General features: G+C 31.6%; 2 protein-coding genes across 5 annotated transcripts; one reads left to right on the forward strand and one right to left on the reverse strand.

Annotated features, from left to right (window-relative positions):
• Nucleotides 1-221: 221 nt before the first annotated feature.
• On the reverse strand, nt 222-6241 carry LOC18055925 (TORTIFOLIA1-like protein 2). Of its 4 annotated transcripts, none has more exons than XM_006453104.2 (9): nt 6164-6241; nt 5968-6034; nt 5067-5743; nt 4126-4320; nt 3935-4037; nt 2492-3153; nt 1308-2006; nt 955-1120; nt 222-528 (listed from the first exon to the last, which is right to left on the reverse strand). In XM_006453104.2, the coding sequence occupies exons 3-9, from the start codon at nt 5718-5720 to the stop codon at nt 515-517; spliced, it is 2493 nt and encodes an 830-aa protein (XP_006453167.1). In that variant the 5' UTR covers nt 5721-5743; nt 5968-6034; nt 6164-6241; the 3' UTR covers nt 222-514. The 4 variants fall into 4 exon arrangements, with proteins under 4 accessions (XP_006453167.1, XP_024034465.1, XP_024034462.1 ...); XM_024178697.1 differs by lacking the exon at nt 222-528 and adding an exon at nt 722-792 and having other exon boundaries at nt 5067-5724; XM_024178694.1 differs by lacking the exon at nt 222-528 and adding an exon at nt 722-792.
• A 6340-nt stretch (nt 6242-12581) lies between these two features.
• Nucleotides 12582-20308, forward strand: LOC18055926 (cycloartenol synthase). Its single transcript, XM_006453105.2, has 18 exons — nt 12582-12867; nt 13034-13225; nt 14203-14292; nt 14441-14638; nt 14870-14954; nt 15454-15620; nt 17118-17306; nt 17770-17883; nt 17968-18090; nt 18200-18322; nt 18449-18547; nt 18651-18707; nt 18806-18852; nt 19055-19198; nt 19343-19520; nt 19689-19769; nt 19874-19957; nt 20124-20308. The coding sequence occupies exons 1-18, from the start codon at nt 12661-12663 to the stop codon at nt 20244-20246; spliced, it is 2301 nt and encodes a 766-aa protein (XP_006453168.1). The 5' UTR covers nt 12582-12660; the 3' UTR covers nt 20247-20308.
• Nucleotides 20309-20696: the final 388 nt, after the last annotated feature.

The following is a 20696-nucleotide window of genomic DNA, read 5'->3' on the forward strand; positions in this document are numbered from 1 at the left end:
AACCAACCTTTATTTACAACATATATGCCCACGCGTATGTGTTGAGCGGTCAGCAATAAAGCATGTTTACATTTGTATGAATAATGAATTTAATCAGTAAGCAATATAATATTAAAATCACCAAGTTCTCTAATTTCCTATCATTTATCACAACTTTGCTTTATCATTTACATTATATTCCATACTTCTTATTTCTGACAATGGCAAATTGACTAGCATGATAAAAAATCTGATACTGTTTTCCATTAGGATTCATCAGCATTACATATAACATAATTTGAGAGCAAAACCATGGAGAAAAGGTTCTCATCAGTTTAAACGAGGAAATAAATCTTGAATAACATCGTCAATCTGCTTCAAAACCATACCTTAAGAAAAACATTTTCCTTGATAATAGATCATAGCTATAAAACAGAAACTGAAGGTGAAGTACCCAGCAGCAAAGCATTCAAGTTCACTTAGTAGAAGCCATGTCTTTCAGTTTTAGAATCAGCCATGTTTTTCAGTTTAAGAATCAGCTGCAGTTACCTACAAAATAAATGCTTGCTTTAGTCACATTTGTCATTTCAGAGGAACGACTTTGACTTTGCAGATTAATTATGGTTAAAACTTATACATAAACCCAAAGGATTAGTACACAAAGAATGCACTAATCCAAATTGGTTGAAATAACTCAATCTGGCAATCAGGAGCAACTTAATAAATTAGAGGCTGCAAAAGGGACCGATCAACACCACCCATTTGTCATCTTGATACGAGAAAAATGAATGCGGAAGCAAATTAGGGCTTTTCCTGTCATTGCAAATGCATAACTGGAATTACCAGCCTTTTACCTTGTAATTTATTTTAGTTTCAACTGAAAATTAAAAAAGCAATAGAACACCAAAATGGTTATCAATATTTCATCTAATTTCTGCTCGTGTAGAAAATTCATGCAAAAAGAAGTTGCCTTACCCCACACTTGGGACAATTTCATTGCCAATTGAGTGATAGATCTTCTCTCTGCTGGATTAGAAAAATCCAATTTCAAAGTCTCCTGAATTGCAGACAAGAATTCTCGCCTTGTCCTTGCCGAGAGAACAAGGTAATCTGGTCCATGGGTTGCACTTAAATCCACAACCTAAAGAGAGAGAAGTTAGTGGCTCTCGCTAGCTAACTTAAAGAGATTTAATCTGTATCAATAATTTCAAATTGTTAAATGGGTCAATCTACAACAAATTTTAAGAAACACACAAAAACTATACACAACAGAAGAGATATATGCAATTTGGAGAGACTGAAGTATAACAAAATGGTAAATGACTTGCCTGTTGCAACCATGGGATTATAGAGTTCATGAACCGTTGTTCTAGGAAGTAGGATGCCAAGGTACTAAGAAGATCACTAATGGTCTTGTGAGATAAACATTCAAGAACAGGACCAGTTCTATCAACAAGCTCAATTAAAACAAGTTCATCACCAGCACAGAGAGCTTCCACATATGCAGATTCAATATCCCCATCACATAGGTATCCTTTCACACACTGCCACACATTATTTTTGCTCTCCGAATTTAGTCTTGCATTTGCACTGGCAGCTGAAGCAAAGACAGAATTTGTTTTTCTAACTGGACCCACAGGTTGTGTTCTCAGTCCAGAGCGCTTGTGGGTGTCCTTTCCTGTTGGGTTTCTACCATTCTTTACCATAGGATCAGTCCACATCTCTTTAGCTTCTTTGGTAGCATTACCTGATCTGCTCCTACCCAGTGCTTTTTCCTCCCAAATTTCAGAATTCTTTGCTGAAAACGATGATGGCCTATTACGAATATCTACAGATGGCCTGGAAGAGCAAGTAGAGAGTCTGGGAGATGGAACACTTTGGCTTTGCTTGACAAGTTTAGCAACTGTTAAATCTGAATTCCTCCCACCATGAACAAGAACCTGACTTATTCTATCTACCACATGCTCCAAACCTAAAACCTTAGACTGTACCATGGACAAACTATCCATTATGCCAGTTGAAAACACCTGTAAATTAATGTATAATATTGGGAAAAAAAAACTTAAATAAGATGTACCAAAAAATCACTAAGCTGTGTATCTTGATAAAATAATAATTTTAGAATTTCAAGGACGAAAAGTAGCACGAGTTAACAAGCTATAGGATGCTCAAGGCATCAATCCAGAAGTGCAGATGGGCTAATAGGCCAGATACAAGAAAAAGAGATTCATAAATTAAAGGTAAAAACAACATCATGTATTATAAATATGGAAGGAAACTGAGTAACAGGAAATCAGATGTTTGCACCCTACCAACATGTAAACTTGTATATCAAGTAATGATTTGCTTGTACTAGTCCGGCAACGATAGCATGCAAAACTGAGGTCGGCTAGTTTACGAGAAACTAAGCAGACTTGCATTAGGTCATTTCAGTAATATATCTAGCAAGAACTTTCATGCGATGGTAAAGCTCTGAACCTATTGAGAGACAGAAAAAGCTTGAAAGTGTTACCTGCAGCAGATCCATCAGGTTTGACTGTTTGTTTTCAATCTCCAAAAGCTGTCTCCTGATGCATGTCATTTCATTTGCCATCTGTGAACAACATCCACGTACAGATTGGGAACTGGACTCAGTTATAGTGGAGTCAAGACTTCTACGATCACGCATCTTGGAGGAGTACAGCTGTTCCTCACTACCAATCCCTCCAGCTCTGAAACACTGGTTTCTTCCTGTAGGCTTTGACAAATTAACCTCCTCAAGACATTCATGAGAAACTGTCACAAACTTAGTCTCAAAGTTGTCAGTTGCAAGGTTTGACACAGAAGAGGATTCTTGTTTATCATCCACAGTCATATATTCATTTTCAATATCTTGCATACTGGTAACATCAGCACTCATCCTCCCTAAGGTTTTCGTAACACAACTGCCCTCAGATTCCTCATTGTGAACGTCTTCTAGAGAAATTTTATGGGTTTTTGGAACAGCAATTTCAATATGCCAATCATCAGGTTTTGAATGTTGCAAGTGATTAATGTAATTGTGGCATGCTTTTCTAACAGAAAAAGGAATCCTTTGTTTTTCTGAGTCTGTGACAACTTTCTTGAGAGCAGCATCCTTCCTTCCACGGTCATTGGGACTGGTAACACCACTGAAGTTGCTTCCACAGAAATTTTCTGTCAAAAGGTACATAATAGGTTCACAAGATATATATATATAGATGAAGAAGAGAGAGTGCTAAATTGGGTGTGTCAATTTTCATGAAGAGTCTGATAATACTGTCTGAACATAGATTTAAGGAAGAAATATACTATTTTTTTTTAAATATCAATAATCGATGTCTTCCTATTGTAAAATATGAGGGTCAGGCTTACTTCATCACTTATGTATAGATCAAACAGTTCAGCTCAGAATAGAATTGTGTATTTTGGTTTACATTTATCAAGTGAAACAATGAAAATTGGTTGTACATGCTTGACTCAAAAGAACAATCAGGCAGTTAAACCTTGACGATAACTCTCCAGTTACCCAAATGCTTACCAAAACTAGAATATAGCAAGGATATAATTTGTGCATCTAAAGGTGGAAGAGTTTTTAATACCATCAACTATGTTCAATTCATGTTTCCTATAACTTCTCTGTTTATTTTAGTCAAATAGATTCTTAATTACCTGAAGTCTGCAAAGCAGTAGAATTGCATGCCAGAATTTCTTAAAGTACACAAAAATTATGCTAAAACATGATTTCCTTCTAGATAGAAGGCCTTCAACAATGCACAACATAGTGATAAGAAGTCAGACTATTTGCAAAAAGCTGACAAATGAAGGCAAGTAGTTGAATAATGCATTCAAATTGTCAATGATAACTGCAAACAGTAAATGAATATTTAACAAAAAGTAAAGCCAATTTAAGCAGACAACTCTTAAACATCAGAGTAATAGGTATCAGCTGCTAAACCTTTTACGGATGATCCAGCTTCTGAAGGATCAGGAGTATCGAGCCCCGGAATAATTCTCCAGTACTGAAGTGCATGCAGGACCATCTCCCTAACTGGCTTCACCTATACAAACATAGAAAAGCCTCTAAAGGATCCAGTTCAGTTATTCATAAAGGAATTTTCCAAATATAGACATATAACATAAACCAACCTTGTCAAAACGGCATGACTCTAAGGAATGAATACAAGACGCCTTGAAAATTCCCAAGAATGATCCGCCACTTGAAGCAATTTCCCCTAGTGCTACGGAGGCAGCTTTGCGTGTTGCCCAATCACTGTTTTTGAGAGCATCTTGGATGCTAACCATTGCAGCTGAAAGAGCATTTTGTGTTGCAGCACCCCCTGCCTGCAGTTGAGATTTGTGCCATTGTTATAGAAGAATCATGTCAATCTAAAAAAATAACAAAATAACTATTGAAAATAGAAATACTTATCTTAAAAAAATTTTATGTACAAATAAAAAAATAGAAGCAATTCTGTTTCAGAGTACTGAATCATTGACTGCTTGTTACTATTTAAAGAAAGGAAACATTTTCCTCACTTTTTCAGTTGATTATACTTACCCAAAGCAGTAGTGAAAGAGAACTCAATTCAAATATGTAGCACGATGGATACACTTGATGATAGTGTTTTTATCACAAACACACGTTATCTTAAAATGAAAAGCCACATGGAATGAGCCATGAGCCAAGTAAATTTCAGTTAGTCAAAAGATATTCAGGCAAGTTATAACAACAGCAGCAGAGTGTATTTATCTTTATATGAAGTACAGAGAAGTAAACCCAATTTTGACTGTTGTATCATTCTGACTACATAATACCAGATTCACAACAACCATCCCTGCAGCTGTTTATTGTACAACCTAATGATAGGCACCCAGCAAAATTAAGCAGTTAACATTGGTCCTCAAATTTTCAGTTATTGATACTAAATAACCATTCTTTCAAAATAAATAAATAAAAGAGATAAAAGGAGAAATACATGATTCACCCAGGGCATTGAAAGCATAAAGTGATTCACCAGGACATTCAAAAGCATAGAGAGACAATGCACAAAATCAAAGGCAACCCAACCTTCAGTTTAAAAACTGACCTGAATAATACTTCTATTCAACTCAATAACTGCTGGTTTTGCCATAAAATGTGGATTCTTAAGCAACTTTATGATTCGAGTCAACATTCGCTGCAAAATTGAAACTGGAGGATCATGGCTATTGTCGATTACCCTTGCCAAGCACAAAGCTGCACCAGTCTGCACCTGCTTATTCTGTTCACCTAAAGCTTCAAACACTGGCCTCACTAATGCTACAAATACCCCATCATCACTCTCATCCCCATGATTACTCAATTTCGAAGCCAAAACTCCCATTGTTTCCACACAAGCATCCCTCACAACAGAATCCGAGTCCTTGAGTCGCTTAACAATGCTAGCAACCATTTTATTGACATGCGGCCCAACAAGAGCTTGATGAAACTTAGCTAATGTACCCATCAATCTAACACATTCCTTTCGAACTGCACTCTTCTGTTCTGAATCGGTGTCCAAAATACACGAAACAAATGGAGCAATCTTCTCTGAGGTTAAACATTCAGCCAATTTGTCAAGCTCCTCGACCCCTATTTGATAAGTATCTCTATCAGCTAGCTTGTTTAGTGCAAGAATCACTTTATGCTTAAGCTCAAATGAGACTTGTTGTACATTAACCCTAGAAGCTCCCCTTCCTTTCATCTGTGAATTTGCCTTCATCTTGCTAAATCACCAAATCGTTCCTAAAATGAGTAATTTTTTTCTCTTATGAAACCATCGGTGCTACAAGAATGCAAATGAATGAAGAATTTTTCATGATAATAAGTAAATAAATAATAAAATAACACCGTAAATGACAACATTTTCTATTTTCATAATTTCTTCAAAATTTACTCTACAGCCTACACTGTCGAGAATAGAGCATAATGTAAATTTAACAAAAGAATTAAAGAATCGACGAACTTACAGAGATAGCACGAGCTTAAACCACAAAGACTGAGACCAGCATTACCATGGATAAAAATTCTTGAGAACTGAAAAAATCAAATTAAATTGATAGTAGAGAGATTGAATCATTGAAATACTCAAAATTAAAATAATAAAATAATTGAAAGGCCACAATCTCAGAGAACTTGATGCAGATATCGAGAACTCCTCCTCACCTCTCTTCGCTGTGAATCCTTAAGAGAGAGAGTGCGTGAGATTTTGTTTTTTCTGTTTTGGCTTGAATTTTGCGCGCTTACTCTGTATTTCGAATTTCAGGAAGCCTATGAGCGTGGGTCCAGTTAGTTCCGTTTTATGAGCCTCGTTGCTGTTTGATTGGTGACACGTGGATTTGTCAGACATACGCCTGTCCATTTTTTCGCTTTTTCAGATGCCAAGTTCAAAAATTATTTATTTACTTTCTCCCTTTTTCAAAATTTGAAATATTTAACTCCATGACAGTTTGTCGCAACAAAAATATCAAATAAAATAGAAAAAAAATACGGAAAAATTGATTTTAAAAAAAAAAAACTATGTTCAAAGTTGAAACTGAACCTAAACCGGATTGGACCAATTCACGGGTTCATTATGGTTCAGCTTTATACTGAATTGATCGGGTTTGATTTTTTTAAAATATCGAACAGAACCATAATTTCGTAAGTGCACGTTTGGTGGCAGTGTGTATGTGTGTGTGTATAATAATTCTCTAATGTGGGTATTCTCATTTTAATAAAATAAAAATATTAAAAAAATATAGATTTTAATATATTAAAGATTGTGTTTTTTTTTAAATATTGATAGTATTCTTACTTTATTAAAATGAGAATGTTCTATATATATATATATAAGACTCTCTTACGTTGCAACTATTGCAACATCGTACAACACGATTTGTCTTCATTCAAAAATACTTTAGATTAAAAGTGATTAAATCTAACGGTTGGAGTTAGAAAGTAGATATATAAATGAAGGAGCCGGTTGCTAAAACAAATTGTAAAAAACAATAGATTAAATAAGGGTCCGCATACATATTGTTATTGACTCTTTTTTGGGAGGCCATTATCATAAATTTGTCCACATCGTAGAAATTGTGGGCATCTAAATACTTTTTCACTCCTCAGAAAATTCCGATCATTGAGATCTTGTCCATCCCCCACAAATTGCGATCGTGAAATTTCAATTTCGATGTGTGCAGATTAAGTGAGCAACGACGTTCAATTAAAGCAAACAGAAATTCCAATCATGAAGGCGAAGAGGAGGATAACCGAAAACAATATTGGCTAGTGCCGGAAGAAAACGAAATAGGCACATCTCGTTATGTGAAAATAAAGTGAATATGGTGTCCGTTTGATATGTTGTTGTGGCCTTTGAATCAATGCAGTATGTAATATCCAATTAATTGTCCATTCGTAGGAAGAAGTGATCGTTTAATTTCATTCCAATAAGCACTATATTAAAGGAACGCGTGAGAGGAATTAATTTGTTAGAAAAGAAAGTGAATAAGGATTTGCCATTTACCTTTGAACAAACTGTGCAAGTAGATATTTGTTTGTTTTTGTAAAGGTTAAACGTGACAATATTGGTTACTTATGGATGAGTTCTTACTTCCGGGGCATGTTCTCATATGGTTGGATTTTTGTATTCTTTACTGTTGACCAATTACGTACGGACGGAATTGGGGTTATATGAATTGTTTTAACTTAGTTCTGTTAATGGCCTGCACTTGGTTGATGAAAAATGATTTCCTTACTTTAATTCGTAAACTTGCATCTTTTCCCCCTAAGAATTTCCGATCGTCTTCTTTCAATTTCAGTACATTCAGATTAAATCTCAACCGCGAAACGTTACTTTGTAACACTTTTCGTGTTATTTTTTTCAACATGATCATTTTTCATGTTGTAAAACACTTTGTAACACCGATCTTTATGTCACAGCCAACTTAAGGTGTTATTGTTTAATCATTATAGCTCGTTCGAAGTTAAAATCTTGATTCTGCCACTGATTAGGAATAACCAAAGACTTTTTTTTTTTATTAAAAGAGGTCATGAGAATAGAAATTCAAGTGAGACAATTCCCATATGGGTCCGCCTAAGTTATCGTTTAACGTAACTTACGGCTTGGCCCTAAAATTTTTTCCAACCCCCTACACTTTATGTTATTTATAATTTATTCATAAATATTATAAAAACTTTTTGAATTATAAAATTACGTTTAACTCCTTACACTCAATTTTATTTTATTGAAACCTTGAAGTATGAATTCGTCTCCTATAATTTTAAATTTCCAAAATGACATCCATTTAATTAAAAAATATAATAATTATTAAATGAATTATAATTATAATTATTTTATTATAATCATAAATATAATTATATTTTTTTAAATAGATGATTATATTTAAAAAAATATATAATCATCTATTTAAAAATTGATGATTTGACATATTCATATTATGCGATTAATTTGTTTAAAGTTCTCCAATAGTGCACCACTTTCTCCAATGACTTCCATTATTAATTGTAATTAATTTTCTCTTGATCACAAAATTTTTCGTACTTTTTTGGCTTGGATGTTCTATTAATGGTGCCATGCCAAAATGTTTAGACAACACCAAAAGTGGCAATGGAAATTGGTGTGAGCTTCATTCACAAAAATGTTGGTACTGTTGCATATCAATTGAAAAGCAAGTCATTGGGGGAGTTACTATAAATACACCCATTGAAACTCTTAGCATCATGGGGCTTTTTTTGTAACCGTTAATTGGCTTCATAAATTCTATTACATAAAAGAAATAGTAGGGACTTGTGACTCTAATTGCTCCTTCAAAGTCGTTTTCTTATGATTTACAATTCACAAAAAGAATGTAATAAATAAATAAATGTTTAACTCGCATATACATATAAATATGTGAATACGTCAAATTGTTTAAAGTTCTCCATCAATATTCTCTTTATATTGTTAAAAAAATATAATCATCTATTTAAAAAATATAATTATATTTATGATTATCATAAAATAATAATTATAATTCATTTAATTATTATTATATTTTTTAATTAAATGGAGGTTATTTTGGAAATTTAAAATTATAGGGGGACAAATTAGTACTTTAGGGTTTCAATAAAATAAAATTGAATGTAAGGGGTTACACAAAATTTTACAATTCAAAAAATTTTATAATATTCATAAAAAATTATAAATAACATAGAGTATAGGAGGCTAAACAAAATCTTACAGCCAAGCCGTAAGTTACCTTCAACCTAACTTAGGAGGACCCTTCCGATATAACCATTCTGACACGGTGAGATGTTCAAATTTAGAGTTGACAAGGATGAAAATGAAAGAATGATTACAATGCTGGCAATGCCCACTTGAAACTTAAATTTAATTGGATGGTCCCATCCCTCCCTTTCACTTGTCAAAATTAAATTGAACAGTTTAACGTAATAGTCTCTCAACAACATGACAATGCTTGTTTTAATGAAAAGTCAATGCACATTATCCGAACATTACATCAATCAGAGAAAGGATTTCTCTTCATGTGACAACGTATGTGGGGATGGCAAAAATTTCTACGGGAACGAATATTTTTAGATATTTTTTTTTATTTGGGAGGATATGTGGATAATTTCATACCCAATTTTTTATTCGGGGAAGGGACGGAAAATTTTTTTTACCCAATTTTTTATTCGGGGAGGGGACGGGGATGAGGTAGAATCCCTATCCCCTACCCATTTTTTCATTTTTATTTTTAATTTTATTTTAATTTTTTAAAATTACTAGTAAATAAATAATAAAATTATAAATATTGGTAAAAATAAAAAATATCAAAATATTTATATTATTAAACTTTTAAGCCTAATTAACTAATTAAAGTCCTAAATTTTTATTTAGGACATTAAAAAGATCGAGTAGATTCTATTAGCCCAATTTTTTTTAATTTTAATATTCTTTAAATATTTTAAACTTAAATATATTTTTTATTTATTTTTAGATGTTATAATTGTCCACAGCGAATCACAATTTTAATATCTAATCTAATCTAATATAATATTTGCTCTTGATTTGTTCTGATTTAACTATTGTGTTGTAAAGGGAATATTCCACATTTATAAAGTGCCCACGCCACCATTGAAAAAGTTAATTTTGAATCTAAATTCGATTTTATTTGTAACAATTTTGTATTAGACTATTAATTTGTTCATGATAGTTTGTAAAAGAAGTTTGTATCTCTTGCATGCTGCGTTACTTACTAATTTAATGTATGTGACTTTTATAATGGATATTAATGTAAGATATATTTCAAACTTTACTTTTATTTAAATTTTTTATTTTAATATGATTAACTCAAAATTAAAAACAAAAAATGTATTAATTATTCGGGGAATCAGGGACCTTCGGGGATCCTCTGTTATTATTCGGGGAGGAAATGATAATTCTCTCAAATAATTCTGACGGGAACAAGAAGGGGACAGGGACATATACAAAATATCAAAGATGAATACAGAGAGATTGGTCCCCTCTCCTCCCCTCCCCATTGCCATCCCTAAACAGATGTTGAAGTGTTATCGGCTATTCTTTTGATAATTCAAAGATTCGCAAGTGCCAACAAGTGGCACAGCAATAGAAACTGTGGCTTGAATTGTATTTGTGAGGGACTCTCATTTATGACTGAATCGGCTTTTCTCGTTGTAACGGGAAGTTGAGTTAAATCTCCAGGGTATTAAAGTCACTTAGAATGAATTTCACAATCAGAGTCACTTTAAAAGTAGGCTTCATCACCCAAAATAAAGTACCGTGTGACCCCTGTTCATGTTTACAAGTAATTGTAGAATAACTACACTATAAAAGATTTTTAAATATTATTATATTATATTATCATATTAGTATTTAAATATTTATTTACTTTAATTTTTTTTATTTTACTTAGCTAATAATATAAATGTTAGAATTTCTAAATTACACACACACACAGACACACACACAAAAATATTCAGTAGTTTTTTTATTTAATAATGTAACAATTAATAATTTGAATATTCATATTAAAAATTTACGTTCATAAATCTACTCTTATAAATAAATAAATAAATATTAATATATTTTATTTTCTTCTAAATTAGTTTAGTGCAATCCTAGGCTTTGTTTGACATGCATGATTTGATTCGACTAACTATAAAAATCAGATTGACCTATATTAGAATTGAATAGAGTGAATTATAAATAGTATTGTCTTTTGTTTGTTATAATATCATGAGTATGCTAAATTTAATTTAATAAAGCTATATAACTATTTAAATAGTATAATTATTTTAAATTATATTACTACTTGTTAAATTTAATATTTTGTAAATAATTTATTGAATATAATTTTGATATTTAATCTTATATTAAATACTAGTGTAAACAAATTATTGAATTTAAATTTGATGATTAATATAATATAAAATTTTAGTTTAAATCAATTACGAAATTAAATTTTTATGTTTATTTATATGAACATTAGTTTAAATAAAATTGAAAAGAGTGATAAAGAAGATTTTATCCTACTTAAGTTATTAGCCTCATTATGGATTAAATTTTGGACTAATCAACTAATTCAAACAGCCAAACATGCACAAGATTAGATTAAATTTTTATTTCGTCCCAAAAATTAGTCCAATCCTATCTTTAATTTAGTTTAGTACAATGCTATAGTATATCAAACACAAGATAAAACCAAATCTAATATAATCTAATCTTATCATATCCTTCCAAATACAACATAATTTTACATATTATCCAATCATAACTTATGTTATTCGATCTTATCCTATCTTACGTGCCAAACACTTCCTACTTGTTACGTGTGGCTATTATGTTGCCACTTTGATGAAACAGACGTCAACATGACAATATCCCATCACGTAAATCTTAAAATTGTAGGCTAACATCTTAAGAAGAGCATTGTGTGGACTGTGTTATATACATATAAATATATATATATATATATATATATATATAGAGAGAGAGAGAGAGAGAGAGAGAGAGAGAGAGAGAGAGAGAGAGAGAGAGAGAGAGTCATGGACTTTATTAAAGTTCAAAAAAATTATTAAGTCATATGGTCTAGCAGTGTAATGACCTATGAGACTATATGATTTAATAACTCTATCAAATTTTGACAAAATCTAGATTCAAGATTGGAACATATCTTAAAGTAAGAATTAGCTAGGATGGCTTTCTATTTATAATTAAGAATTAGCTAGGATGGCTTTCTATTTATAATTGTTCCTGAAGTAGAAAACCTTCGTTTTGTTCCAAAATAGCTTCTTGCATAGGATGGGATTATTATCCGAGATTTTGTTAAAGTCCAGACCTGATCCGGGATTATGTTAAAGTACAAAATCCAAATCACGTATCACGCACTATCATGTTCATTTTAATAATCATTTAATTTGGAGACAAGTGAAATTCACGTGCTAGGCGACGGCTCCTGTAATGTGATTGAATCGTAACGCAAGTATTAATTAAGGGTACCCTTGTAATTGTAATTAGAATTAATGCCTATATAATCACCTTGATGTAATGCTAATTCTTCATGCACACATATTGCTTTGCTTAAACATTGTGTCATTGCTGCCAAGTTGCTCCAAATCTCTTCATATATAGCTTTTTTATTTTTATTTTTATTTAAAGAATGTGGAAATTGAAGCTTTCGGAAGGAAATTGTGAACATGATCCATGGCTTACAAGTTTGAACAATCATATTGGCAGACAATTCTGGGAATTTGACCCAAATCTTGGAACTCCTGAAGAACGGCAACAAGTTAACAAACTTCGCAATGATTTCACCGAGAATCGGTTTCTAACGAAACACAGTTCTGATCTCTTTATGAGACTTCAGGTAAAGAAATATCATTTGTATGTATGTAAACTTTACACCAAGATTTTCATCATTTTCGCACTTTATGAAATGCAGATTCAACCATTAATATAATTCTCATCATGAAGTCGTCAGGATTTGAGAATTACCGAGTAATATATTACTTGTGTTTATGTTATATGTACAGTTTGCGAAGGAGAATGCATGTGAGATGAAGCAGCTGCCTCAGGTGAAAGTAAAAGATGAAGAAGAAATAAGTGATGAGCAAGTTGTGAGTACAACATTGAGGAGAGCTCTGAGATTCTATTCTAGTCTCCAGGCCGAGGATGGCTTTTGGCCTGGTGACTATGGTGGCCCTTTATTCCTTCTTCCTGGCTTGGTATATCTATATATACATACATATATGGTGATCCTCAATTAGTTTACTTGTCTTTTGAATTTTTATAATATTTTGGATAAAAAAAATAAAGATACACAGAAATGTGTGTGAGTGTTTTTAAATTTTAATCTCTTAGTTGAAATACGCATTCAACAAATCAGACAATCTTATATGACACGTGCAGTTGCATTATATGAGAGAGGCTTAATATGACCGTCTGATCAAATCATGATATTCATCTTAAAATTCATTTATTCGTATGTATTCACAATTGGTCGATTTCAAGATGTGCGTGTGTAATCAAAACTTTATTAGATGAGTGTGCAAATGATGATATCATGTAGGACTTTCTTGTACTTGGACAAATTGCGATCTTCTCATTATATATACTTAAGAGCCAACTTTCGGGTTAAAGAAATATGATCTCCTTCTTCAAATCTTTATTTATTTTCGTGAAAATTAACGAAAAGTAAAGGAAAAAAAAATTGCAATAGTCGTTTCACTATGTTAATGATCCCAGCCTCCCGAAATCATATTTTTTTCTCTTCAGAAATCACATCAGCACCGATACGAGTAAACTGAACTTCAATAATTTTATCATTTTTGGTATTTTTTAAGTCTATACATGTCTATATAGTTTAATATAAGGTTGTTATTAGTCACAAAGAATTGAACAAATTCATTGTATTTACAATTTCATGATCCCCTTCTCTCCCTTTCTGTTATTAAAAAAAAAAAAATTGTAGGTATTTCTAGCAAAAAAACTGCTTTCAATATCTTATTCATATTGTTGTCATCATGACAAGCATCAGCATTCTTTTTTTTTAAAAAAAAAAAAATCTATGCGTATTTTTTAAAATTAAGATTAAGATTTTTTTTTTGAAATCTATATATATTTTTCAAAATTAAGTCGCATCATTTATATATCCATTTTCAAACTCAAAATCAATATTTATGTGTAATAAATTATGAGACAGGTGATGGGCTTATTTGTAACCGGTGCCTTGAATGCAATTTTAACAGTGGAACATCGAAGGGAAATGATTCGTTATCTATATAACCACCAGGTATATGTTTTACTTATAAAAATACATAATTAAACAATTCTATTAACCGTGTAGATTAATTTCTCAACAAATATTTCACAAAACTGAAGGTGTTTATTGAAACTAAGCCATAATTTTTGCGGAGTAATGTGAAACCAATAATCTACAGAATAGAGATGGAGGATGGGGATTGCATATAGAAGGGTGCAGCACGATGTTCTGTACTGCGCTATCATATGTCACTTTGAGACTGCTTGGAGAGACAATGGACGGTGGGGATGATGGTGCCATGGAAAAAGCCCGAAAATGGATCCTTGATCGCGGTGGGGTGACCTCCATTCCATCTTGGGGAAAGATGTGGCTTTCGGTATGAACCATTCATTACATCCTTGTAATCATTCTCCGGTCTGAACGTCTTCGTGCAAATTTGTTCACGAATGTTGGCATTTCAAGGCTAAAATACACAACAATTTAGCACTGAATTGCGAGCAAACCGTATACAATTAGTTCACATTTTATATTACTGTTTTGTTATTTTATCTTCACAAATCATTATTTAGATTTTTGCTACCGATATTTTTCGGCAAAATAAAAATAGGTGCTTGGAGTATACGAGTGGAGTGGGAACAATCCACTACCCCCGGAAATATGGCTTCTCCCTTATTTTCTTCCTTTTCATCCAGGTAAAAACTAATTTTGTTTGTGTGTTTGTTTATATTATCTATAATTCAGCTTTTTTATGTGTAAATTCAAAACCTTAAATTGATATTTTAAGTGAAAAGGAACTCATTATACCATGTAGTTAATTAATATCGGATGTTTATGTTTTTTGGTCTGGGATCTTAAAGTGCGGAAAAAATTCAAGAAAATTTTAAAACTGTGGGATTTTAAAAACTTAAAACTTAAAGAATTTAAACCGCACGGTTTATACATTTTCCAAAACTTTCCCACACTTTAAAATTTCCAAACTTTAATTACTATGGCCATAAAAATACTGGGTTAACTATATATCAATAATCATAAATTAATTTTGGATTTTATAGAATAAATACATGTACGTCGGAGAAAATTTCCCATATTGTCGTGTTAGTACATTTTGGAATAGTAAATTAATTAGTTATAGTTTTGAATGATACAAGTAAATGGATCGTATAAATTGATGAAATTAATGCACGTATGCAGGACGTATGTGGTGTCATTGTCGGATGATGTATTTGCCAATGTCGTATTTGTATGGAACCAGATTTGTCGGTCCATTCAATTCTCTTATTTTATCTCTTAGAAAGGAGCTCTACACGCTTCCTTATCACTCCATCGATTGGGACCATGCCCGAAATTTTTGTGCCAAGGTACAATAAAATTAAAATAATCTTTATTCCATTCTATTTAAATTTAAAAACTTCATAACTTTATGTGCCACAAGAGAAAAGACAAGCCGAATTAACTTAATACTCTACTAATAATAAATATTACAATTACAATATTAAATGTCAATTTTTTTCCTCATTTCTCTTTTATGTGATAATTTGAGAAAAAGAGCGAACCCATATTGTTTAATAAGACTAATCGAAACCCTTTGATAATTTAAAATATGTTTAAATGTTTTTAGGTGTCAATTTTTTTTTGTTAATCTTATCATTTTATCCTTTGTGGTTGTTTGACGTTGGGGTTATATGAATATATATAATTCTTTAATTAATTGACTAATTATTTTTTTCATAACTAATTGCAAAAGTAAATGAAAAATTATGGAACAAGTAAGCAAAATTGTCATAAAATTTTAATTAGTTATGAATTTTTACAAAACAATTGAAAATTAAATATAAAAGTTTAATTTATATATAGTCATTATCCAATTATGGATTTCTTAAATTACTAAAGTAAGAGATAAAGTAAAAGACAAAATACACGCTCCAATATAAGGTGTTTTATCCGATCGTGCGTGTATCGAATTGTGTGTCTCTTCTGTCTTTTAATTTATTCTTTACTTTAATAATTTAAGGGAACCGAATATATATATAATGAAATTCCTTTATTTTTACCCAAAGTTTTTCAGTTAATTATAAATTATAAATTATTCAATTAATTAAATAATTAAAGATATTTATTTAAGGGGTTCCACTCATTTTCCTTGATAACTTAATAGAAAAATAATTTTATTCTAGTGTCAATGCGTGGTTAATTGCTCAAATTAATAATAATGAGTGGTAAGATTCGACAATTGGGGCTTTAAATAATGTTGGCATTGTCACTTGTAAGAGATTAAATTATAAATTTTTGTACGGGTGACATGAGAATAAGATATAAAATAATGAGTGAGATAATCTTTTTCATTTTTTGAAAACATAATATAAACAAAATTGATTATAAAGTAGGGAAGGTAGTGTGATGTAATTTTTTTCTTTTTTTGAGAAGTAGTACGATGTAATTGTGAAGAAATTAAAAATATTTAACTCCCGAATGATTTAGATTGAATCAATAATTGAGATCTATAATAAAAGACAAACAAATGATCAATATTTTCGCATAATGTATAATATTTAATTTCCTATCAAAATCAAAAGTGGATGGAAGGTCACTTTCTTCAAAAGTAGACGGAAGGACGATAGAGGTTGCAGAAATTATTTTTGAAATATTAATTAAAGAAAACTAGAGTGGTTCCCTTGTTCTAATATGACAAGATTTTAATTTTGGACCTGCTTGTAAAGAGAGCATTTGTATTAAAATTGTTTAAAGAAAAATACCATACCAATTTGTAAGCAAATAAAACTTTGTATGGCAATTGGTATATTTAGCTTTATTTGTATTATTACTAATATAATAGGAGAAAAATTAACGTTTTGCAGGAGGACCTTTACAATCCCCACCCCATGATCCAAGACATATTATGGGGGTGTCTTCACAAGATTGGGGAACCTCTTGTAAAGAAATGGCCTTTCTCTAAGCTGAGACACAATGCTCTTAAAACTGTAATGCAACACATCCATTATGAAGATGAGAATACTCAGTATATTTGCATTGGCCCCGTCAATAAGGTAATTTTCTGGACGAAATTTAACCCACTTAATGTAAATTTTATGACTAATCCCTTCATATTTACAGTTTTTATCTTTTAGCCTAAAAAGTTTGTTTTTCTCTATTATACCTCCCATTGAACCAAAATTCTTATTCTGCCATTGGTCAAATCAAATCCATTGTAAGCTTTTTTGGAAAAATAATTGTATTTACAAAGTTTTAGAATGGTTTTTGATACATTGGAAGCTATTTTAGGAATATTAATTAATAATGTAAGATCAATTAATTACATTTAAAGAATCTTGATCGGATGGGTATTATCACACACGTTATAGTACGTAATAGGACGCGTGTCAATTTTTTATTAATAGGATTATGTTGTGGGCCCACAACCCCACCAATGAAATAGTAACATGTGTCCGCACATAATATCAGCCCACTACATTTGAATTGATAAATAGTCCAACCTTTGTGCATACATAGGTACTAAACATGATTTGCTGTTGGGTGGAGGACCCAAATTCTGAGGCCTATAAACGTCACCTCTCAAGAATTAAAGACTATCTCTGGCTTGCTGAAGATGGAATGAAGATGCAGGTTGCAATTAGTTAAACAGTTTTATTTAGGAAAAATTTAATCAATTTGGGATTTTGATATTAATTATAAAATCCTCAATGACAGGGATACAACGGGTCACAACTGTGGGATGTAACATTTGCAGTCCAAGCAATCTTGGCCACTGATCTTGTTGACGAATGTGGTTCAACACTTAAGAAAGCCTTCAGTTTCCTAAAAAACACTCAAGTATCTATTAATTTCACTTAAAAGATCAAACCTATCTTAAATCCTAAATTAAAACAAAATGTTAGCGGATTTTCTTGTTCATAACTCATGATTAAATTTGTCAATTAAGGTTCGGGAAGATTGCAGTGGTGATCTTAATTATTGGTACCGCCATATTTCTAAAGGAGGATGGCCTTTCTCCACTGCTGACAATGGTTGGCCTGTTTTAGATTGTACTGCTGAAGGATTAAAGGTACATTTCTTTTTCCCAAGTCTCTGTTTCCTGAGGCTAGATGCTATGTTGGCATGTGGGTACTTATTAATTAAACCGATAAAACTTCTTACGATGGAAAGGTTGGTTCGATTCATGATCATACAGGCAGCAATATTATTATCACAATTGCCAGCTGACATAGTGGGAGAAGCAATACAAGAAAATCAGTTATATGATGCTGTTAATGTTATCTTATCCTTACAGGTACTTCATAGACAACGGTCTTAAAATTGATTATCAACTATTTAATTGTCTTTCGAAAGAAAACATGTCAGGTTTGTACAAATGCATGTCTTCTTAATTGCAGAACAGCACTGGAGGCTTTGCATCTTATGAGCTAACAAGATCTTATGCATGGTTAGAGGTGAGAAAAATATTTTCCTTTCAATTAATTGGGTCTATTAACTGAGGAGTGAGGCATTGATTAAGTTTTGACAAGATTTTATTTGTATTAAATTTCAGATGATCAATCCAGCTGAAACTTTCGGAGATATCATTATAGATTATCAGTAAGATAACCAAATTAATTAATTATTCCATTGATTAATTAGCAATAAAAAGTATAAACTACGAATTTTCTAAGCTACATCAAAATGCAGATAATCAATATGTGCAAGTTATGACAAACTAAATTTAAGAGTAGTTAAAATTAAATTAGGTGTCTAATTTATTACAGGAGTTATGGTCGCTCATATTTCGTGTTTAATTTAGGTATGTGGAATGCACTTCAGCAGCAATCCAAGGTCTAAAATCATTCATGAAAATCTATCCAGGACACAGGAGAAAAGAAATAGAAGCCTGTATTGAAAAGGCCATCGAGTTTATTGAAAGCAAACAACAACCTGATGGTTCATGGTATGTTTAACTTGTATATAAATGTCATGTTAATTTAAATAAAAGTTTCCTGTATATCACTCTCTAATTAAATATTTAGGCATCTTGATTTTTAATATGTTAAGAAATGTTATGATAATTTGAAGTGATTATTTATGAATTTAGGTATGGGTCGTGGGGAGTGTGCTTCACATATGGAACGTGGTTTGGAGTAAAGGGCCTGGTGACTTGCGGTAAAACATATGAAAATAGCAATAACATAAAAAAAGCATGTAATTTCTTGCTATCCAAACAGCTTGATTCTGGTGGGTGGGGAGAGAGCGATCTTTCTTGCCAAAACAAGGTAATTAACTCAATTTTAAGTTTATTAAGGATATCCAAGTTTGTTATTTTCCCAGGAAATTTTGGAAAAGAAATTGTTGATTGCATAGAGGGAGAAAAAACCATTATATTGATTGTACCTTTTTTTTTTTTTTTTTTTTTAAACTGCTCTTGTGAAATCTTTGATAAGGTATACACAAATCTGGAAGGAAATAAATCACATCTCGTAAACACTGCGTGGGCAATGCTCTCTCTCATTGAAGCTGGCCAGGTATGTAAATTAGTAAATATATTCTTTAACTAGTTTCGAATTATAATTAATCAAATCTTAACAATAATGACAATTTTTTTTTTTAATTTACATAAATGGGTTAGGCTCATAGAGATCCAATCCCATTACACCGCGCTGCAAAGGTGCTCATTAATTCACAAATGGAAAATGGAGATTTCCCGCAACAGGTAAATCTGCATACTATAAAGAGAGACATAATTAAGTTAAAAAAAAAAAAAGAAGAGAGAGAGATAGATAATCGTCTTGAATATAATAATTGTAAGACTTGAAAGATAAAACTACTATAATAATTTTTTTTAATAATTACCTTTATATCTATTTTTTCTTTTATAGGAAATCATGGGAGTATTCAACAAGAATTGTACGATAAGTTATTCTGCTTACAGAAACATCTTTCCCGTATGGGCTCTTGGTGAATATCTCAATCTCGTTTTGCTACCTTCCAAGAATTGTTGAATGCACCAAAATCAATGCGATAATGATCTTATACATGGTCAATTAATAAATGAAAAATAAAAGCCTGAATAGTTAAATTAATGTAATACGCAATTAGCTAGTGTTCCACTGACTTGCTCTATCATAAAGTGCTTTATTGGGTAATCAAAACAATTATATATGCAATGTAATTATTTGGGTGTATGTTAAGCTCTTTCTCACACAAACATTACGGCATATTTTATTTATAAATAAGAAGAAGATGGGCATTAATCTTCGCTGACATAAGTGATTAAACCTTGAATAAAATAGCAAGCAATAACTTTAAACTAATTGCCACAAAATAATAACGAATTTAATCATTAAAAGAATAAAGGTAATTTTAATTACAAAGAATTAATTACGCTTAAGAGAAATAAGGAGCTGGTTTCACCTCTCCTAAAAATCTCAACAGACCCTAAATCGCTACAT

This window comes from Citrus clementina, unplaced genomic scaffold (assembly GCF_000493195.1).
Source record: "Citrus clementina cultivar Clemenules unplaced genomic scaffold, Citrus_clementina_v1.0 scaffold_1, whole genome shotgun sequence".
Lineage (NCBI taxonomy): Eukaryota > Viridiplantae > Streptophyta > Magnoliopsida > Sapindales > Rutaceae > Citrus > Citrus x clementina.